The 23971-nt window shown below is 34.9% G+C and overlaps 2 protein-coding genes across 6 annotated transcripts; both read left to right on the forward strand.

Annotated features, from left to right (window-relative positions):
• The first annotated feature begins 202 nt into the window (after positions 1-202).
• On the forward strand, positions 203-4577 carry LOC147401234 (microtubule-associated protein RP/EB family member 1B-like). The gene is made up of 8 exons (XM_086442425.1): positions 203-592; positions 2215-2283; positions 2394-2480; positions 2718-2824; positions 2932-3044; positions 3189-3265; positions 3998-4111; positions 4245-4577. The coding sequence occupies exons 1-8, from the start codon at positions 479-481 to the stop codon at positions 4374-4376; spliced, it is 813 nt and encodes a 270-aa protein (XP_086298551.1). The 5' UTR covers positions 203-478; the 3' UTR covers positions 4377-4577.
• A 2283-nt stretch (positions 4578-6860) lies between these two features.
• LOC147401235 (uncharacterized) lies at positions 6861-22718 on the forward strand. 5 transcript variants are annotated; one of them, XM_086442427.1, is made up of 12 exons: positions 6914-7018; positions 9488-9520; positions 10475-10770; positions 18071-18853; positions 18948-19028; positions 19112-19194; positions 19661-19669; positions 19800-19894; positions 20051-20124; positions 20214-20264; positions 21891-21964; positions 22211-22718. In XM_086442427.1, the coding sequence occupies exons 3-12, from the start codon at positions 10757-10759 to the stop codon at positions 22471-22473; spliced, it is 1527 nt and encodes a 508-aa protein (XP_086298553.1). In that variant the 5' UTR covers positions 6914-7018; positions 9488-9520; positions 10475-10756; the 3' UTR covers positions 22474-22718. The 5 variants fall into 5 exon arrangements, with proteins under 5 accessions (XP_086298552.1, XP_086298557.1, XP_086298555.1 ...); XM_086442426.1 differs by lacking the exon at positions 9488-9520 and having other exon boundaries at positions 6861-7018; XM_086442431.1 differs by lacking the exon at positions 9488-9520 and having other exon boundaries at positions 6861-7018; positions 21891-21934.
• Positions 22719-23971: the final 1253 nt, after the last annotated feature.

Consider the following 23971-nt stretch of genomic DNA (forward strand, 5'->3'; position numbering starts at 1 on the left):
TCCTAGACCCAAAAAATTAAAAAATTAAAAAAACAACAGAACTTCCATGGGTACTCCAACATTTACTTATTCCCAGCCATTCATTTCATTCGTTCCTTTTTAGTTGAGGTGTAATAACTAGTAAGTAAAAGTAGGAGTGCCAATATCGGCTATCTTTAAAATAAAATTATATTCTCCCTCCTTATTGTCTCTCTCTTCCTCTGCTTTTGTCTTCACTTCTCTTTCTTTCGTTCGCCCCTTACTTCATCTCTATATATTTGTAATTTTAAAACCGTTAAAAACCCTAAAATCTCGCAGCAATTGCTCCACATTTAGATTTTTTACTCAAAATATCCATTTTTTTTTTCTAATATTTCTGTTTCAATTGTTTGGTCATCTGCTCTACATTTTATTTTAAAGAATCGAAGGTTCTGATTTTGCTTTTTCGGGAGAGTTGGATTTTCTAAACGAAGAACACAGAGCACAATTTACAGAAGAAATGGCGACGGTGGCAAATATAGGGATAATGGACGGGGCTTATTTTGTTGGGAGGAGTGAAATTCTTACCTGGATCAATGCTACGCTTCAACTTAATCTCTCCAGGGTTGAGGAGGTATTCGATTTCTCTTCTTTAATTTTGTAACAATGGGGGAGTGGGCTGATGAATTTTATTTCATTTTTTCTTTATTTTCTCTTTACTAATGCAAATTAAATCAGATTTTGAGTTCATGGGGTCTCAAGAAATCGGACAGAAAGAAATTTTATTCCATTTTTTGTTGTTTTTGATTTTTTTACTAATGCAAATTTAGTCATATTTTTGTGTTCATGGGTGCCAAGAAATCTTATCTAATATATAACTAAAATTGCATGTTTGTTCGGTTATTGCTGTGTGACTTGGGTGCTTGGGATAGAATTATTTAACCATGAGTTGGTGGGTTCAAACCGGATTATCGCCCAGAAAAAGATTTAATTATGCAATGGATTAGAATGGATATTCATATTTTGTGTGTTCTATTTGCATTAAGCAATAATGATAAATTGGTGGTCCAACTCAAAACCAATTGGCAATGAGTAGAGAGGCCCAGGAGCTTATAAGGTGATAGAAAAAGCAATGGGGGTCCGATGTGGGACTAAACTCAACATGCCCCCCCCCCCCCCCCCCACACGTGTCGGCATGACTAGGCCAAAGCACGTGGAGATATTAACTGGGTATTATGGAGGAGAGAAAGGCCCACTCTGATACCATGATAAATTTTGGATTCCAACTCAAAACCAATTGGCAATGTGTGGAGAGTCCCATGAGCTTATAAGGAGAGAGACAAGGCAATGGGTGTCCAATGTGGGAATTTTGGGGTCCAACTCAAAACCAATTGGCAGTGAGTGGAGAGGTCCAGGAGCTTATAAGGAGAGAGACAAGGCAATGGGTGTCCAATGTGGGACTAAACTCTACAGATTGGTTACCATATTAAACTTTGTAGAATCGGGGAAATGTCCTCTTGGGAAAATAAGGAGGTACTTTGCTAGTTTGGAGTAGGGCACACATGCTTGCATGTTAATTGAATCTAAAGGGAATTTTGGATTTTTCCCTCCTTTTTATTAAATGTGTGAAAAAAAGAGCGGTTAATAGTTGAATTATGCTTTCAACAATTCTTTTTCTTGGATCATGTGGAGGCTATTTCTTTCATATGCTGGATTCTCTAGTTTTCCAGTCATTTTTTCTGCTGCAATTCAAGTTTTGGATATTACTTTAGGCTTTTGTGCAAAGAAACTTGCAATAAGTATAATACTTTGGATTTGGGTGTTATATACATGGTTTTAAAACTCGTTTTGACATCTTGTCTCGTCCATGAGCGAGACCCTCGGACGAGTTTTCCGATACATTTGAGTCATCTTGTTCAACAATGAGAAAAATGAACCCTGGTTTTAAATCTCATCCAATACATTTGACTTGATAGCCGTTTCGTTGGTGGACGATACCGAGACGTATCAGATGAGTCGTCTCGGTCGTGGACAAGATTTAAAACCATGGTTATATATGGATAACTTCATAATTCACAAGCTCTAAAACATACACATAGAGCACAAATTTATGTACGTACATGCATATTTATATATTTTAGTATGCATATATGAATGTGTTTATAGGTATGGATATATGGTCATTATTAGTTTGAGGATGGGGGCTCACGACAAGTTGTCGTTTTATTTTTGTTTAATAAAAAAAATTTGTTGTAGGCTGCATCTGGTGCTGTTCAATGCCAGATGATGGACATGACTCACCCAGGAGTTGTTCCAATGCATAAGGTAACAACACGTATACATGATACCTGCCCATGTTTGTGGTTTCTATTTGTTTGATTCTTCCCTTTATGCATTATATCAAGGATGGTTTGTTTAAACATTGTTTTTTGTAGGTGAATTTTGATGCAAAGACAGAATATGACATGATCCAAAATTACAAGGTTTTGCAAGAAGTGTTTACCAAGTTAAACATACAGAAGGTAATACCGTCTTTTGTTCGTAGTTCGGAGAATTTATGTATCATTTTGCATACAAAATCTTCTCTGGGGGTAATTTTTTTTTACAGTTCTTTCTGTAATATTATTTGACATAGATCCCATTAGTTAAGTAGGCACTTTACAAATTACAACATTGGTGTTTTTTCTTGAAGACGGGCTTAATATGTCTTGATTTTAATATTTTCTCGTTATTCAATTATTTACTTGACATTGTGACAGTATATTGAAGTTAACAAGCTTGTTAAAGGACGACCCTTGGACAATCTGGAGTTCTTACAATGGTTGAAGCGCTATTGTGATTCTGTAAATGGTGGCATTATGAATGAGTATGCAATTTCTCTTCTTCCTTGTTTTCGTCTTCTCACCCACCACCATTGTCATCATTTAGTGTATTCAAGTACTTAATGTCCTAAATGTTCTCTAAATATTCTAGGAACTATAACCCAGTGGAGCGAAGAAGCAAGGGAGGAAAGGAACGAAATCTCAAGGGTTCTCACAAAATCACCAAATCATTGCAAGCAAACAATCTACCAAACATTGGCTCAGGTGTTGGGACAGGCTTTAATAAGATTACTGTTCAGCTTGTATCATTAAATAACAACTATATTTTGAGTGGACGCACTCTTTTTTTTTTTTTTTTTTTTTTTTAAATTCATCGAATTGTTCTTATGTTGCATTCTATTGATATAGGTCCCAAACAAGGGAAAATAAGTGCCATGTCAGGTGGTGTTAATTCCATTGGTGAGATTCAGGCATTATCTGAGCAGGTATTGACATTGGAAGCTTTTAAAACATCCTTTTTTATTTTTATCTCTTCTTTATAATAAATAATTGTGAAAATGAGTGATGCAAGATTTTTATTCTCCAAGTATCTATTGTTAAGGGTAACTGGTTTAGTTGATTATTATTTTTATTTTAATGATGAAGGTGCCAGCTAGATTTCATAATCTTGTCATCACCAAGTTACTAATCTAATTATAAAATAGTTTTACCTATAAAAAACAATATGTGGTCTCTATATCATTGACATGCAATCATGATTGGTATCATAAAGCATCCGTTTTATTATCTAATATCTGCCTGGATTTAAAATTTGATCAACTAACGGAAAATTCTAAGTGACTAAATACGTTACTTCTAGTTTCAAATACCTTGTAAAATGAGCGATCTTTTCTGACCTCTGTGGTCTTGCTCTCATGCATACATATATAATCAATTAATGGTACTTTATGCTTAGTTGCATGAAGTTGGAGGTGGAACGAGAAAACCCATTTTGTAAAGAAAACTAAGTCGGGAGATCAAATTATTTTGAAGGATTAAAAGATAAGAAAAACTATTTGATTAATCAATAAGGAAAATTTTCTATATTGCATATTTCAAATATTCAATGACATCATTTGTGGTAACTACAAATTCCTATGGAGGTAGCAGTCCACAGTGGGAGTTTCATATTTTATATTGGAGTCATGCAACTAAGCTTTTACTCTGCTTTCATACAGATTTCGGATCTCGAGCTTTCATTAGACCATTCGGAGAAAGAAAGAGATTTCTATTTCGCCAAGTTACGGGATATTGAAATCCTTTGTCAAACTCCTGAGTTGGAGCATCTCCCAGTAAGAATTTTTCTACGACAGTTGAAGTCCCTTTACACACTTTTTTGGAATGTTTTGGATTTTGGAATTTGTTCCTCCATTCAGTACTGTCCAGAGCTCATGTTTTTTCCTCTCTCTCTCTCTCTGGGTACAGTTGGCAGTAGCAGTTAGAAAGATCTTGTATGCAGTCGATGCAAAGGAATCAGCACTTGCAGAAGCACAAGAACTCGTAGTTGAATCTATAGGTGTTGGTGCAACCGAAGTAAAAAATGACTCGAGTAAATAAACAACTCAGGATTTTTCTTTTCGATATCCTTTTATCATCTTTTTTTGTTTTACTTATTGTTGTTTCCATTGGATATGTAATGGCATCAAGTTGAAAAGAACTTCCAACAGCATCAAATTCTCAAATTTGTATCTGTATAATTCAGTTGCTGTGCAATGGAAAACCACTATATATTTGCCAATAAAAGAAAACAAGAATTATAGATAAATGTGTTGTTGGAGTCCAAAGACTTTTGAATAAATCCATCTAAAATCAAGTGTGTAGAGTATAAGTTTAATACTAATACTTCTGAAGAGAAAATATGCACTTTTGGAGTGTTATGTGATTGATGCATGTCAATCAATTTAAAAGAAAATTTTTATGGGATAAGCCATAAACCAAGAAAAAGGTGATGGGGATGGTTTGGAGTTTGGACACTCCAACGAATGTAAAAGAAATGAAGGTTGATTGCAACTTCAATTAGAATGAATGATCAAGTTGAAAATTCTAAAAGAACAAAAGGAATTAGAATGAATGGTCAAGTTGAAAATTCTAAAAGAACAAAACGATATGCAAAAAAATATGAACAATGTTAGCTTGCTAAGTTGGTTAAAGTCCATGAGTATTATACTCTATGATCTGGGCTCAAAATCCCATTTTTGGGGCTAATTACTAACCACCAACCCTCTTGCTAATTAAAAAAATGTACAGAGTCAAGATAATAAAAGCACATATAAATTCTTTTTCTATCACAAAACTAGACAAAATTGAATTGAAGAGCATTATTCACACAATTGATCCCAAGATCCCAATTCCCATCCCTATGGGACTTCAATGATGAATATGATGATTTGGTAATAAATAATATTATTAAAAATTAAATAAATTAATTTTTAATTTATAATACAATTTTAAACTTTACTAAAGTTTTTAAACATCTTCAAAAATATCTAGTGGCTTTCTTTTTAAATAGTCCCTAAGTTTAGGGCGATATCTTAATAGTCTATTTAGTAACAAAATTCTTTCTTAATGGTCCTTGAACCTCATCTCGTGTTATATAATGGTTTTGAATTATCTGAACTACCCTTTTTCTCATATTCTTCACATTGTTAGGTTTTCCAATGGTGATTGCGTTCATTTCTAACGATTTTTTTTTTATAGTAAATGACAAATGGAGAATGATATACTCATAAATTTTAACATTCAAATGTTTTTTTTTATTTTGATGATTTATAAAAAAAATATGAAAAGAAAGTTGAGATTCTATTTTTATTTTTTATGAGTACGTTGTAACTTTTGATTCAAGCATCTATTTCACAACTATGATATATTGCATTTTGGGTATTTCAAAGATATTTACCCAATATCAAAGTCGGAAAATATATATGTATATATAAATCGCATATATAATGTTGAGTTTGTCACTTTTTATTGTCTAATTCATCATTTTTATAGTCGAGTTGGATAATTATTTTTTTATGAAAATATTGTCGAGTTTGACAATAATTAAACATGACTTATAAGCGTCAAGTTCACCAATAATATAAAATTCGATAAATATTGTGAGTTCAACTATAATTATTGATGAACTCGATGCTTTTAAGTCATGTTTAATTATTGTCGAGTTCAACAATAAAAAAGTTGAACTCGACCATAAAACATAGTGAGCTCGATAATAATGGACTATTGAGAAATATTTTTTTTACTAAATGGTCTAATAAGATATTGCCCAAAACTTAGGATTATTTAGAAAGAAACCCCTTCTTCGGGGTCCTTTAAGTAATTTTCCCAAAAATATTATAAAATTGGACGCTCACCATCTAGGACTACAACTTGGGTGGGCCAAACCTGAACCCAATGAATTCAACCTGACATTGGGTCAGGTTTGGGCACAATTAGCTAGGGTTCAAACTTAGGTTTGAGAATTATTATTTTTTGATCGAATCAAATCGGGTTGGATTTGAGCATAGACATCGGATTGTCCGAACCGAACTTAGTACGGTTATAATTGTTTCTTTCTCATCCACAAATCACATTTCTTATTTTAGTAAATCATCATCATTATTTTAGAAAAAATAATTGTAAATTTTATATTTTTTTTACATATCATTTATCTTTAATAAGTCATTATTATTATTAAATTATTTATAATTAATGAGGAATAAGCCAATCCAATTTGGATTAGGTTTGGTTAAGCATTATATACCCGAGGTCAGATTGGGCACAGGTACGGATTGGTCTTTGTCGTCAGGTGTGGATGTGACACCTGTCGATTCCCTACCCGGCCTAACCCGCCAGATTTGCACCTCAGCGCTATCTCATTAATTTCCTTGAAAATGGTTATATCCTTCTTCGTGATACCCATTGTTAAATCCGCATGAAACTCGTTGAGATTCTCACACCAAAAATTCAGGATCACATACAATACAACGCCGTAGACTTAAGATAACGTGCACTCGGAGTAAGTCCGTACTTCCAACAATTCATCACCGTTCGATGATCCTCGATATTAGTGCTATCTATCCCTCGAGATGCGTTCTTACATTAGAATTCCGATTTCCAAGCCCTCGTCAATTCCTGTCGTCTTCATTGTCTCGATTTCCTGGAAGCGCTTCTCCAGTTCTCCTGTAACGAAACGAAAAGCTCCGTCTTCATTAACACTGGTACGCTTTCTTCTCCTAAAATATGTTTGTTTCTAAGCTAAAAGATTGATTTTTAGCTGTTTTCCCTTATTTCATATTTTAAAGCAGCAGAAGTATCACTGCAATTTTCCATTTTTCAAGTTTTTTGTGTTGGATTCTAGGGATGAAATACAGATCGATTTATCCGATCTGTAAAAATTCTCTCTCACTTTTCCTTTTGTAATTCTCAACAATTAGAGTCGTTATTTTTGCTGATTTTTTCTTTTTTTTTTTTAACTTTCTTTTGATAGTACAACAGTGTGGAATTTCAGTTTTGATTGTACTACTTTGGCTGTTCTTGTTATGTAATTAGGTTAATTTCTGCATGAAATTTACGAGCTTTAAATTGGTTGCAGTGTAACCAGTTCTTCAGAGTTAATTTGATCTGTTCTGCAACAAAGCCTAATTTACTCCTAGTACATGTTCGATCTTTGATTAGAAGTAACCAAGTTCGCATTTTAAGTATTGATTGGTTGCTAATAAAAATGGGGAGTCCTACTTGCATGGAAAAAGTCAAAAGATTTGGTCTTTAGTAGGATGCTTCATTGATTCCAATCACACATTGTAGATGTTCTTGTACAAAGTGATACTTGTCGGTCTGACAATATGGAAGATGATGGAGCAGGGGTGGAGCCATTATTTTGTAGTGGGCAAACTATAGTTAATGGTACAGTTGAAGAGCTTGAAGATGAATGATTTTGGGGAGAAATTTTGGTTGGAAATTGAAGAAAAAGATATTTAGGTCATTTCCAATTAGTTTGTGAGAGAAGGCGCAGTCAATAGGCAACGACATCTTCAAAAAATTGAGGGGGGCAAAAATTGGAGGGAGGTGAGGGGGTGGGGGCAAATAGGGCATGTAACTAATTGAAAATATAGGTCTCTCAAAGTTCTGTGGGGGCAATTGCCCCCGATGTCTCCTTAGTAGCTCCGCCCCTGGGATGGGGAGTGAGTTGGAAACTAATGTCAAAATTAGTCTAGCCAAGACATAGTATATGGTGTACAACTTTAGTCAGGGCATTCATCGAAATGAGGCAGTAGTGAAGATTGATTAATAAGATATACGGCAAGGCAACTATTGTCGTATTATAGGTTTAGTTGTAATTAAGGAGTGAGATAGTGGGGGGGAGGATGCCTATACAACTAGCTTCGTTGGTATGTGTTGGTTACATCGCACTCTCAAGCACATCTCTATTTCAACCACCCAATTTCAGTTGTGTAAGCATCCTTTTCGTCACTAGTTATGAATGGTCAAGCCGTGTTCACGTGAATAGATACTTTTTCATGTCTTGGCCATCGATTGTACAAGTTTCTCATTTCTATGAATTACTCGTTCCTTATAGATGGTCAAGCCATGGTCTAGAGAATAGAGGCTTTGTCATATCTTGGCCAACAATTGTAAAAGTTCTCATTTCTATGAATGCTTTGCTAAAGTCGCATTCCATGTACTTTATTTTGTCTGACTTACTTTTTAACCCTTGGATTCTAGGACATCCCTTTATGGTTCTTTTCACTTGCACCTTATATAGCGTGTCATCCACTGATACATTGTTTGAATACAACATACACCAGGGAACCAGTTCCACACCTTGTTTGTGAAATTGTGGTACTATACATGGATTCTACAATTTTTTGAGAAACGTATAATATAGTTCAAAGTTATGGAACTAAAAAAAAGCAGATTTACTTTTACATGACCAGGTTAAAAGATATAACCCTTTACATTTACTTTTACACCTTGTCTGCCCAATCTTTTGTCATTTTAGTTGCTTGTTTGACCTTTTCTCAAGCGCGTTTTTGAAATTTTAAATTAATATATACTCAAAATGTTCCTATCTATAATGAACACTTAAGATTTAGATTTGAAAGCAGTTAATTCATCTGTGAGCATGGTCATTTTGAACATTCTCTAATGGTAATAATGGTTTTTGTAACACAATTCCCAGAACCTTATCTGCTTTTTGGTGTATTTTATTTTCTGTTACTTAATGTTTTGAAAAAGCTGATGAGGCTAATCTCAGGGGGAGACTTCTCAAAGTACCCTGAGATTACCGTAGCCATTGAAAATGCAGTTTTTTTTTTTTGTTCTTTTCTTTTTTCTATTATCGTTTAATGCAGGATGTAAATCAAGCCAACAGTCACGAGTTCCAATTGCAATTTGTAATTATTTTAGTTGTCTGTTTTAGTACCATTCACGAAAAAAGTCATTTTTCTTTACTCGAACAAATATAGGTTTTCCTACATCACCATTTGCCATATATATATATAGGTTGTACTTGGTTAAATAAAACATATATTAAAAAAAAAAAAAAAATTCTTTCCTCCTGTTAAGCAAGATCAATATTTCATTATTTGATTGGTCAAGATCCATGTTTCTTTTCCCAGTTTTCTTTATTTTTTAATTGTTTTTTCATAATATTTAATTTATTTTTAGTTATGTATTTCTTTAAAAAGGCATGCTTCTGAGGCTTATGCTGCACCTGGAAGGTTAGTACAAGTGCTTAAGAAAAAATAACTCAGCTAGTGCAACTAAGATTCTTCCAAGGTTTGTAACAGGGAGATCCCCTTTTGTGAAATGTTTTCGTGTTGGATATTGTTTCGTATTCACATGTCAAACGCATGTATAAATCTTAATGTATTCAATTTATGGTTTAAAAGATATGGTTACAATATCATTGTGGCAATTGTCATAAGTGCACCCCTGCAGCCCTCATTTTGCTATAGTTATACACTGCAACATAATATGATGCTCTGTATACTAGTTGTAACAATTTTGTTGCTCAACATACTGTAAAATAATGGTCGTTATTATGTTTTCCCATAGCTTAATATTTCAGGTTTTAAATTTGAAATAATGCTGGTTTTTGACAAACTACACTTTTTGATGTTATATGTCATGAATAGTGCCCCTTCAATTACAATGTTTCTTTTAGCTGTCCCTCCAGGACAATACCAGTAACACCAGCGCACTGTTAAACCTTGTGTGCCGTGTGTGTGGGTGTGTCTATGTAGCGGTGTTTGCGTGCTTGATGTAATGGGGACACTTTTTTTATGATTTTAATCTTGTCAGAAACGTATTGACTCCTGGACACAACTCCATGCACCGACACACATCTTAAAACTGTAAGATGGTGTCACCCTTTATATTAATGATTTTCTATAAAATCACTTTGTTTAAACTACTTAGGCTATAGATTCTAACCATGAAATATTCTGTAATTTTGTGTAATATTATGCTGTCTAGACTGTTCTGTTGTATTTAGCACAAAAAGCTGCCTTCTACTTGTGGTTTCTCTATTTGGATATTGTTTTTGTGTGATACTAATTTTACAAAACAATAATTATCTCGTCATCATCAAAGCCTCATCCCAAAATATTGAGGTCAGGCAAAGCAGTAATTATCTGATTATTTTACATTTTTCCTATCTTGGTGGAGAACAGCAATGTGATATTTGTTTTTCATTATACCCTTCATCACCGGAAAAGGTTGGCAAACTACTGAACTCCAGAGTGTGAGATAGCAGTTGGATCTGAGCTACCTAGGGAGCAAAATAGTGAGAATGCATGTATGGAAAAAGGCCAAGTGAAGTCCTATTTCTGGTTCGGCATGGTGTACACTGTAAAATATGCCTTAAGAGAAAAACTTCAATAGCAAGAACTCACAGTCAGATTGCGGTCGGTTAATACTTCTTTTGAGCTCAGTGGACTTTCAGCTATCGAGAAATGGTGAAAATCAGGTAATAGGTACTTGGTAGTATTAGAAATAATGTTTATGTTTATGTTTTTCTATTTTTTATCTTTTTATCTTCTATTATTTCTATGTAAGGGCGTTTATTTCTGTCAAGCTCTCATTATGAGGATTGACAATTATTCTCCAATTCTTCTTGGTATCAGAGCCTATGGGGAATTCATCGATTGCATATCTCCTTTGACTCCTAGACCTCTTGGAGTTACACAGTCGACACCTCCCTCTCTTCTACTATCTTTCCAACAACCCATTTGACTGTTAAGGCCCGTGTGGATACAGGAGCCAGAAATACTTAAAACATTAGTATTCCCAAAAGTATTTTTTGAAGAACTGTCTGAAGTAACTGGATATGTGTTGTATGTTTGGATGCAGGATCTGAGAAGTACTGTCAGAAGTACTTCTTACAGAGTTTTGTGTTTAGAAATTATTCTGGATTCTGTTAAAATGACCAGAATGCCCTTATATGTCATAGTTACTGTTTTTAACGTTATAACTCAACAACTTATTCTAAAAAAAAGTAACAGTTACTATTTTTATAAAATAAAAATATTATAACATTATTTTAAACTCAAAATAGACTTAATTCTTATTTTTTTTTAAAATTCGACAGAATACAAGACATTTACACAACATATAACACACTCAAACAACTTCAACAGTTGTTTCGATTAGAATTGGGCACATATAAAATCCTAAATCTGACAAATTTAAATCTAAAAAAAAAAAAGGGTGAATCTCCATTTTGTGCACTGAATATGAAAAAATTCCAGTTTGGTACATTGTTCATTTTAATTCCCAAAACATGTTTTTTGAGTGAATTTGTCGCTTTTGTTATCAAACGAATTCGCTGATAAAATACCAACGAAATTTCCATATCAGCGATCTTGCTAGTAATTTGTCAGTGAATTCGTTGATTATAAAAGTGACATTCACTGGAAAAACATGTTTTGGGAATTAAAATGAACAGTTGTGATGAAATAAGTAAATGTTGGGGTGCCAATAATAGCTTTCAAAATAAATAAAGCAACTAATAGTCATTAAAGTTATTTTTTCTTCATTAAAAATGAGGGAAGAGGACTTACAGTCTCTGAAGTCTACTGAGCTTCCCAATACTTGGAGATATAATCCCTCCAAGTTGCATGTAAGGTAGATTTTTGAAAAAGCAAGAAAATTAAGAAAAAAAAATATTAAATCTGAAAATATATATATATATATATATATAATAGTCATTAAAGTTATTTTTTCTTCATTAAAAATGAGGGAAGAGGACTTACAGTCTCTGAACTCTACTGAGCTTCCCAATATTTGGAGATATAATCCCTCCAAGTTGCATGTAAGGTAGATTTCTGAAAAACCAAGAAAAGCAAGAAAATTAAGAAAAAAAAATATTAAATCTGAAAAAATATATATATATTTAAATTGGGATTTGAACATACAGAGAGCGGACTCTTTGGTCATGGAGATGACAAGTGATGCCAGTCCAGTTGCAGGGAGAGGCCTAAGAAATTATCCAATTAATGAGAAATCTTCTGGTATCATTGAAGGACCCTTTGATCTCTAACAAAGTTTTTCCTGAAATCAAAGATTAAAGAAGTAAATAAAGAGAAATTATTGAAAATAAATGGAGAAAACGAATTAAAAAAATGGGGTTTTTTTTTTTTAACCATCTTCAGTCGGAGCTACAGAAAAATTGCTTAAAAGGGTGGTTATTGTTGCGATTATAGAGAGAAACCATAGCAGTAAACCCATTCTCATTCTTTGAATCAAATGGGGTTTCTAGTTAGATTTTCGATCTGTTTCTATTTCGTATGGTTAGGGTAAAAAAAACGATGGGTAAAATTGGAAACGCACGAAAATATTTGACGGAAAAACTACTCTCCGCAAAAACAAAATTGAGAAGTACCAATTTCGGTACTTCTCATAAAAGTATTATTTTGACTTTTTTCAAAAGTTGCTCTTTCAAAGCATTGAATGTCCAAACGATAGAGTAAGTGCTTCTGACTCCCTGCCAGAGTCAGAAGCACTTAGAGAAGTCAATCCAAATAGGCCCTTAAGGACCAAACCTAAGCAAGGAGTTTTCGTTTGAAGGGTCTCCCCTTAGGGGGTTCTCTCCCTCTTTTACCCTAATCGCACCATGCGATAGATTGCATTGGTGCAGTTCCTTGTTTGATTTGATCCATGTTGCTAGTTGGATTGCCCTGCGATTAGGGTTTGCTGCTTTGTGAGGTTATTATGTAGGGTTGTTGGGTGCATCACTACAGATTTACACATGTTAGCTGATCTGCGAAATAGTTGAGGTTGCTGCTGTGTGAGGTTGTTCTGTGGGGTTGTTTGGTGAATCACCGCAGATTTACACATGTTGTGTGGGTGCCTTATTGCTCTACGATGGAGTTTTTGTGCATCTTTGTGCCTCATTACTGCCTTACGATAAGGTTTAAAGCCCTCTGGTAGTTTTCTTGTTTTTGGTTCGACTGTGTGATAGAGGTTCACCACCCCTATCTTCTCTTGCTAATGTCGTTTTTTGGTGTGGCTGGGCTGTGTGACAGAGGTTCACCACCCCCACCTTTTGTTATTATTTTCTTTTGTGGGTGATTGCACATTGGTTTGAGGTTGCAAGAGAACTCCCTTCAAGCCAAAAATTTCCATCTTATTGCTTTGCTCTTGAAACTCCTATTGTTCTTCGTGCGATATGACATCGAACTAAGAGATCAAGGAATTTAATACTATTCTTGGGACAAATCCCTTAGTCCAACGTATTACCAATACCTTATTAGATGGTCGGAATTTTCAGTCATGGTCTTGGTTTGTGAGACTCTATTTGGAGAGTCAAGGTAAATCCGGATGGCTTTTGGGAACCGTTACTAAGCCATCTATCACCGATCCCAAATTTGAACAATGGGAGATAGACAACTGCACCCTTCTTTGGTGGTTGTTTAATTTCATGGAGCAACACATTTACACCATGTTTATGTATCATAAGACGATCTCCTCTTTGTGGTCTGCTCTCACTCAGACATATGTGCATGCTTAGAATGATTTGAGGATTTATGAGCTATATCGTGACATTGCACAGGCTAGTCAAGGTACTCAGAGTGTATCTGATTATTTTGGTTTTCTTCAGTCTCGTTGGGAGGAGCTCTCTTATTATGAGTCTGTGGTTGAGTTGTCTGCAGAGGCAGTCAGGTATGTGGTTAAGAGGATTTCTCGACATCAGACATACCTGTTTCTCATGGGCCTACGATATGAGTTTGAGGCACTACGGATTTCAAATCTTTAACACATTTCCTTTGCCTTTCTTATTTGAGGTTTTTGCAACTATTGATAGTGATGAGCGTCGTCGTCGTGTAGTATCATCTGAGACTCAGGCTTCTGGTATTCTTTTTTGCATTAGTTGCAATTTAGATGGTTTTAGCAATCAATTCCAGTTTCTTGACTCTCGTGCTCAGGGATCTGGGAGTTGTGATCGTGGAGGTCGTGGTTGTGATAAAGGAAGTGGTCTTACTTGTAGTCACTGTGGGAAGACTGGCCATGAGAAGACTCGGTATTTTTAATTCTATCCCCATCTGCTGCGATTTCCTGCCACTATTTATTTGGGACATTCTACTCCTTGTACTACCATTGTGGAGTCATCACCAATTCCTCTCACTAATCCTCCGTCTTTTCTTAGCACTATTGATATGTAACAACTTCAGACTCAGATTACCGTTATTGTACGGGATCAGATCCATGCTCATACTCACTTATCTTCGACTATGGTATCAATTACCATGCCCCTAGGTACATCTTCTACATTTCATGTCACTCAATTTGGCTTTGCTCCTTTGACTTGGGTAATTGATTCTGGTGCCTCTGATCACATGACCGGTGAGTCTAGTGATTTTACTTCTATTTTTCCTACTACTTATAAGGAGGTCCGTCTTGCTGATGGGTCCCTTCTATCCACAGTAAGGGTATCATCCCTTTATCCTCTGACTTTTCTCTTGAATCTATTTTTCATGTTCCTAATTTATCTCTTAACCTTTTGTTTGTGAGGAGTATTATCAAATCTTTAAATTGCTCTGTAAACTTTTTTCCTACTCATTGTATTTTTCAAGACTTGTCTTTGAGGAAGATTTTTTACGAGGAGTATGAGAGGGATGGGCTATATCTATTTGGATCTCAACCTACTGTTGTTCTGACTTCTGTGCTTCCACTCTCAGGGAGCTATACTTTTTCTTCTCAAACTTTATATTTATGGCATGCTCGTTTAGGATATGCTAATTTTCAGTACTTATATTCTTTATTTTTTACTTTAAAAACTTCTTATAGTGGACACAAGTTTCAGTGCTCTGTGTGAGTTTTTTAAACACGTGTATTTCTTATATTCCTCGCATGCATCGATTTAGTGCAATATTTAATTTAGTTCATTCTGGTGTGTGGGGGCCTTCCCCTGTTACTGCTTTTAATGGTCATAGATATTATGTTATATTTATTAACAATTATTCTCATTGTACTTGGGTTTATTTGATGCGTTCTTAATCTGAGGTACTTCTTATTTTTGTTAATTTTCTTAAAATGATTAAGACTCAATACAACGTCACTATTAAATCTCTAAGGTCTGATAGGGGGGGGGGGAATATATTTTTGATGGGATTCGATCCCACCACCATGAGCATGGTATGCTTTATCAGTTGACTTGTCCCTATATTCCTGAATAAAATGGGGTGGCAGAATGCAATAATTGCTACCTCATGAACATTATTTGTCGTCTTTTTTGAAGGATGCATGTTCCTAAGTTATATTAGAATATGGCAGTCCTCACTACAACTTTTCTCCTTAACCGCGTTCCAAGTCACACCTTAGGGGAATAAGTGCCTGTTCATGTTCTTTGACTTGATAGCATCCTCTTCCCTATTACTCTTAGAGTCTTTGGGTGCATTTGTTTTGTTCAGAACAAGACCCTTCATCGGACGAAATTAGATGACAAAGTCATTCGGTGTGTTTTCTTAGGTTACTCGTCTATGTCAAAAGGGAATCACTGTTATGATCCTATTTCTCATCGTGTAATTCACTGTTTGGATGTCACCTTTTTTGAAAATGTTCCCCACTTTCTTGCTATATCTTATTTGCCAAGACTCTTTTTATTTGTAGGATCCCTCTCCTATAGTGCTACCATCTTCAGTTTTCTCTCCATCTTCATCTTCACCGACACTGAAGGTTTACTCTCATCGCCTTGCCTCCTCTCCAACCTTGCCAACTTCCTTTTTGAACTCAGGGATGCCCTCTTCTAATCTTACTCATATTCCTTCTATTTCTGACTCTTACTTGCCTATTGCGTTTCGCAAAGGTAAGCGAGGGTGTATTACTAATCATCTTATTACTCAGTTTGTTTCTTATCAGTGACTCTCTCCCTCTTACCAAGCTTACCTTGTCGCCATTGATTCTATTCAAGTTCCTCAGTCTATATTAGAGGCGTTGCGAGATCCTAAGTGGATTGGAGTCATGATTGCTAAGATGGATGCTTTGCAGAAAAATCACACATGGGAGCTTGTTCCCCTTATCTTTGGGGAGCAGACTGTTGGTTGTAAATGGGTTTTCAATGTTAAATATCTCTCGGATGACACTGTTGATCAGTACAAGGCACGTTTCGTTGATAAGAACTTCACGCAGACTCCAAGAAAAGATTTTGGTGCTACATTTACTCCTGTAGCCAAACTCTCCACTATTTGCCACCTAATCTCTTTAGTTGCATGTCACTCGTGGCCCCTTCACCAACTCGATGTGAATAATGCATTTTTGAATGGTGATCTGACTGAGGCTATTTACATGGATCCCCTTCTTGGGTTTTGTCTTCAGGGAAGGTTTGTCGCCTTTTCAAATCTCTTTATGGTTTGAAGTAGTCCCCACGAGCCTAGTTTTAGCGTTTTCTGAGGTTATTTTACCTATGGAGTTCTCCAGATGCCACTCATATCATACTTGCTTTATTCGTCGAGGAGTGGATGGTCGTTGCACCATTGTTTTGGTTTATGTGGATGACATTATTGTGACTGGAGATGATGCACAGTGGATTAACAAAGTAAATAGGCTATTGGGTCGTGTTTTTGAGGTTAAAGACTTGGGTCCCCTTAAGTACTTCTTGGGGATAGAAGTGGTCTGCTTACACCGTGGTATTTCGCTATCTCAGTGCAAATACACTTTGGATTTTCTTCAGGACATTGGGATGCTTGGTTGTTGTCCTTCCTCCTTCCATATGGATCAAAATCATCGTCTTCATGCAGAATTTGGTGATCTTTTATTTGATCCTTCTTATCAGAGACTCGTATGCTAGTTAATTTATCTGACCAACACTAGATTGGATTTGACATTTGATGTTAGTGTAGTCAGTCAGTTCATATATGATTCGCTTTCCTCTCATCTTGATGTTATTTATCGTATTCTTCGCTACTTAAAGTCTCGCCCTAGTCTTGGGCTTTTCTACTAGTCTACTGCTCAGTCACAGTTATCATGTTTCACTGATGCTGATTATACTAGTTCTCTTATAGATAGGAGATCTACCTCTGGTTTCTGTACTTTCTATGGTAGTAACTTGATCTCATGGAAAAGTAAGAAACAAAGTGTAGTTTCTCGTTCTTCTGTTGAAGTTAAGTATTGGGCTATGGTCATTGGCACTTGTGAGCCTTATTTCGCTTAGATCTTTACTAACGAAGGTGGGATTTCTTGTCTCTAACTCTTCCACTTTATTTTGTGATAACAATCTGCCATCATGTTTGCCTCTGACTCAGTTCTTCCTGAAACGACCAAGCATATAGAGGTTGATATTCACTTTCTCAGGGAGAAAGTTCGAATTAGTGCTCTTCATACAGTCTTTGTAATTTCTTCAAATCAGCTTGCCGATATGCTTACGAAGTCTGTTGGTCCTTTTGTCACTAACTCTCATCTTGTCAAGCTGGGCGTAGTTGATATATTTGCCATGGCTTGAAGGGGAGTATTGGAAATAATGTTTATGTTTATGTTTTTCTGTTTTTTATCTTTTTATCTTCTATTATTTCTATGTAAGGGTGTTTACGTCTATTCACTCGTTTATTAATATATATATCTGTTAACCTCTCATTATGAGGATTGACAATATTCTCCAATTCTTCTGGTAGCACTTAGAAAAATAGTCTTCTTGTTTCTATTCCTTGTAAATCAATAGAGAAATTTAAATAGTCCTTTTAGTGGAATTACGACACAAATTGTTATATACTTAGTTATGGACACGGCAATTGTTTTTCATTAAGATAGCTAAAGAATTAATTTTGTGGACACAGGAAGGTGGAATTTGAACCATGCTTACACGTAAGTCCTCTCCAAGGCTTTTCTACAAAGAATTCTGAGGAGAAAACTTTAGGGGAAAATGATGAAAGTTCACATTCCAACAATGCTCGGTCAACATCTCTTTCTAGCTCGGTGGACAAGCAAACCTTGCACGGAGAGAATTCTCTTGGGACTTGGGCTCCATCAGATCCCAACAATGCCAAGTCAACTTCTCTATCTGGTTCACCGGAAAAGGAAGTACCTCGTGTTGAGTTATCTCTTGGAACTGAAGCTACGTCATGTTCTAATAATGCTGCATCTATCTCTAATTCGATGGACAAGGAAAACCCAGATGTTGATATATCAGTTGGAAGTCAAGTTATGTCAGATTCCAACAACGCCCATTCAACAACTCTCTCTGGCTTGGTGAACAAGCAAACCCATGTTGATCTCTCACTTGGAACTCGAGCTTCATCAGAGAAAGATAATCAGAATTCACCTTCAGACAATTGCGAACCTCATTCTAGGTCGCGAGATGTGCAAACTTCACACAGTGAGAGACCCTTTAGGAGCCAAGATTCCTCAGAACAAAACTGTGAGAACTCACATTCCAATAATGGCCTTTTGAAACTTGTTTCCTGTTCAGTGATGTTTTTTCCAGTATGCGGTAGTGAAGACCATATAACTGATAACAACTTAAGGAGCTCAGAGTTGGTTACACCTCTTCTTGGTTCTGCTTCTGTGATGTCGAATGAGAATATTCCTCAACTTCCACCTAACTATGGGGGAGCTAACGGGTAATTTGTTATTCAGTTTGGCTTTGGGATAAATTATTATGTTATTTCTGATTATTTAGTAGTTCAAAGCTCATTTATTGTATTGCGGTTATAGATGGATTGGGAAACTGCCACCATCACGTTCCACTTCTGGGAAGTTGAAACGTAAACAAAACAAATATCGTGGAGTTACAAGGTAACTAAATATTCTGTTTAGTTGGGGGGAAGATAATGTGCGGCATTCTGAGATTTTAAAACTTCAAAAGCTTCATTTTGCAGACACAGATGGACAGGGAAATATGAAGCACACTTATGGGATAAGAATTCAGGAACGGAAGGCCATACAAACAAAGGGAAGCAAGGTGTGTTACACTATGAGATAAAGCACTTCGTATTCACGTTAGGTCATCTTTAGTGCTGCAACCACTTGTGGCTGTTAAAATTTACTCCACAACTAATCTCCCCTTCCACCGCAAATTCTTACACCATATTGATAAGGCAAAGTTTCTTGATTCTGATTGATCACCTTTAAAGACAGTTTTGTGAGAGTTTCAATTTATTTATTTTTTTCCATTAATAAGCCAGGTTTCTTTGTTGTTTTCAATCTGCCTCAACTGAAAATATATGAGCTTCGTTACATCAGATTTTGTGGCTTAATTTTCTTGTACTCGTTGACTATTGTGTTTGATTTCAGAACAAATTCCATGATTAGAAACCTACAAACATACATGCCATATTAAGATTTTTAACCCCTTTTTCTTTACTCTTCTTTTTTTGCACTTTGGGTTCTCTCTGCGGGTTGATATTGCTGCTATTACTGTTCGTCAGTATATCTAGGTAAGTGATTTGATCTGGACTTATTCATAAAAATAAAAAAGATCTAGACTTGTTCTTCGATTTGTTGTAATTTTTCATAAATTGGTTAAAGCTCTTACCATGTAATCATTGCAACACACCACACATACAGGTGGGTATGAGACTGAGGAGAAAGCTGCACAAGCCTATGATCTTGCTGTTCTTAAATATTGGGGTCCATCCGCTAGCACCAAACTGAATTTCCCGGTAACCCACCTTGATTTTATGTTTTTGTTTTCTAGGTTTAATTATGGAGCCCAAGTTTTTCTTTTTCTCTTTCAAATTAATCACATTTTGGATGCTCAAAAAATTGTTTGAAAATGCAGATTGACCTTCATGATGTCATTGGCCCCTTATTTACAGATTGAATCCTACACGAAAGAGATCGAGGAAATGGAGAATACGTCTCGAGAAGAGTTTGTTATGTCTCTTAGAAGGTATATTTGAGGAGTTCTATTTATTTCTACTCTTGCAATCTATCAACTATTCTGAATTTAATTATGCTTGACCTATTTCACTATTGCAGGAAAAGTAGTTGTTTTGCGAGAGGCTCTTCCATATACAGAGGGGTGACGAGGTAATTGCTTGTTCTACTTTATCTTTCACTACAACATAGTTGTTGAAAACACTATTCATTTGCAGGTTTTTTTTTATATATATTATGAATAATGTATCCCCACCCTCCCAAAAGATAAAATAAAATTTATATTCCGTTATTTCCTCAAAATTGTATCAAAGTATAGGGTCATTAAACTTCTCAACCTTACAAAACTATCCAAAGCCTATTGTTTCTTCAAAAACTAATTTCTTCATATATTTGCGTAGAAAAGAATAATCATGTATATCCTAGTTTATTGAATGTATTACTATTTTATTCCTTAAAAAATTTAAGAATATATAGAAATGTGTGAACTTAATGGTCTATATGGTATGTAAACTGTGCAATGTGTCTAAATAAAGTAAGATTACACCTTATCAAAAAGAATTAAAGTAAGATTACATTTACAAATGCTCCAAATGTAAAATGCGCAATGTGTATGAATGAAGTGAAATTAGTTACTAATGCTCCTAAAAGGACATAATAATGAACAACATGAGAGTATTAGAAAGGAGGTTGAGTTTTAAGAGGCTGATGTGAGCTGATTAAGTGGCCAGTTATGGGAGAATTGTGGGCCAATGTAGTGATTAGCCCTTGTGTACATAAATAGAACAACTATTAGTTATTTTTGGCTTTCAAGCCCTTCATACCTGAGCTAACATGTAACAAAGTACCATTCATTCATTTTCTCATTCCATAAGATTATTTATTGCAGTTTGATGGCTTAGGAACATATTTTCAATTGCTTCCTAGAGATTAAATGCTTCTTGTTTTTTCAATAATTCCATCATTTATCTGAAAAATGTATCATACCCACACTTGGTCAAAAATTTCCCTCCCAGCAGGTCGAAATATAACTTGATATTGAATTTGCACATATGTCTATACAATTTTTGATTGTTGTTCTCCGAATCATTTATTCTTTTGGATGGTCAGATGATGCATGATCATTTCATATATGAAATGATTAAGATCCTTCATTTCCATTGATTTGGGATGAGAGATATCCTACATTGTCACTTATTAGATGTTAATGAATCCCTTCAATGTGCACCTTCCCTAAATCAAAGTCCATGTGGAATTATAAGATACTGAAGTTTTCTGTCATTTTTTGTACCTATTTTTATAGCTCAATTGAGGAAAAATAAAAACTCATATCCGGATTAACATCTGCTATTTGTCTGTAGCCTACTTGAAAGATATATCTGTTACTCTGAGCAGCATATTAAGTTTAACTCTATAATTAGTGTGTTTGAAAACATGGTCCACATCTAATTGTCTGAATTGCATTATTTTTTAGGTTCATCCATTTTATAGTCTTGGTCAAAGATCAACCTGATTGGACCATTGCAACCATATGATATTAGGGTCCATAAAGAAGTCTAGATGAAATGTTTGCATCAACCATTGTAGTTGATTTGACTTGGAGATCTCCATGGACTTAGTAAATGGTGGATCGATCATGAAACCTTACACTGTGCCTCATACCCTAATACTTACTTTCTAGAAAAATATAAAAAATTCATAATAGATCCAACTCTTATTAGAGTTTCTTTGCATTCAACAAACTCATCATACATCGTAATCGAATCTTATATTTAACAGATATCGCGAGGGGCAATGGCAAGCTCGAATAAAGAAGTCTCCTGGTGAGAAAGACACCTACCTTGGAACATTTAGTGAGTTTTTCAAATTCCAACTCCATCCATCTTTTAATATAAGAATTAGAAAGAGAGATTCTATTGCCACACCAACTTTTGCTAATGTCACCCCAGTTCATATGTAAATCACCAAGAATTAGCACACATCTTGGGGTGGTGTTAGCAAAAAAGTTGGTATGGCAATAGAAGCTCTCTTAAATAAATAATGAGATATCCCAAGACTTGTGAAACTAAAGTTGCTATTGCCTATTGGTTTATAATTAGGATCGGAGGAAGAAGCTGCCAGGGCCTATGACATTGCCGCCGTTAAACTACGAGGCACCAAAGCTCTAACGAATTTTGACTCTAGTACGTACATCAAGGAAGATGGGAAAGAATTAGAGGAGCCCTTACAACCAAAAAGGCGACGCAGGAGGGCTGACTTCGCTCCTGTGACGACTCTGGTTGTTACATCTGATTCTCGGCGAGATGAAAGCATCATGATCCCCACAGTTGAACCTCTCCTACCTGATCCTCCTTGTTTTTGATCTTGAATGTGTGGGGTTACAACATTGCCATCTTTACCCAAGTAGTTCACTCATGCAAACATTCCTGGGCTGTAATTTTTAAGTGATTTTTTGCTTAGGAGACTTATGTTTTTTTATGTTGTAATTTAGAAAAAAATATATATAGCAACTTGATTTGAGCTTGTGCTAGAAATTTTTATTTGAACAAAAGAGGCTATTCCCCTTGGAAGTGATGAAAAATGGAGGTGATCAGTTATTGTGTTTTCTGTTCTTTATTTCAAAACTTGTTTTTACCATTGTGTAGGGGAAAGCTGAGAAATTATAAATGACATTTGGCATGTAAGGGTGGAATTTGGAATTAAATGAATTTCATCGATCATACTAAGCTTTTGATTTATTCCATTATTTGGTTGATATATTTAAGAAGAAAAAAATAAATTAATATATAAGATGGTTGTTACATTGATTGGGTTCACTTTGTTCCTAGAGAATTCTTTATCGGGTCTCACATAAGAATGACATGGATGGAAGTACCAAGAGAAGATATGAACTCTCTCATTTCAATTGAAGACAAATCGATGAAAATAGTTGGAAGGCCAAAATGATTCCTGTTAGTAAATAATTTATTAAATAGAAAAATAATTACAAATTTAATAGAAATAATGTTTAAATGATGGAAATATTGAGAAATTTTTTTTCTTGAAACAATAGGAATGATAAACAAAATATGTGAATATTAAGGTCACAATAACTACATGTATCATCACGAACGAATTACTAATACATTCAAGGGTTATAATTCATCTGTAGTTTTTATGAATGTGCTAATATGCTTATAATATTTAAATTGGATGATCTATAGTACATAAATAATCATAATTTATTTATGCTAATAAATAAATATTCTTTGTAATTACAAGTCTTTTTACAATCAATTTTATCTTCAAATTATTTTCTTGATTTTTTTAATATTTTAAAATAGTTTCAAAAAATAATATTTTTGGCAATGTCACTAATTGGTCAAAATATTTCCACTGAAATATATACAAAAATGAACCATAGATTAAGTTTCTTTTAATAATTTGTGAAAATAAAAATATGTCAATATATTTCATATTAGTGAAGGGTGAGTACTATTGATGTGTTAAGAGTTTAGGGAGCGTACTTGTTAAATGCATGGGAGATCCAAACCTAGAATTGTATTACAATCGTCGGAGATTGGAAAGTCCAAATACTCTTCACATCAACACTACTAAAGTAGTCACAATGATTCTATGCCTTAAACCCTAGGATCTTCGATAAAAACTCATAAACTTAATCTCACTAGAACCGCCTAATAACCAACATAATGTAAATCCACACTAGTGAATTTCTTTTTTTCAAAATTACATTGGTAGGTTTTAAATGAGACAACTTGGTGCTGCCCTCTTTAACTATGGAATTAACTCAAGTCATTATGTTGCATTAAATTACAAAAATACCCTAGTTTTTTTTTTTTTTTTTTAATTAACTTTCCACC

This window comes from Akebia trifoliata, chromosome 5 (genome assembly GCF_017979445.1).
Source record: "Akebia trifoliata isolate Shusen 1 chromosome 5, ASM1797944v1, whole genome shotgun sequence".
In the NCBI taxonomy this organism is placed as follows: Eukaryota; Viridiplantae; Streptophyta; class Magnoliopsida; order Ranunculales; family Lardizabalaceae; genus Akebia; species Akebia trifoliata.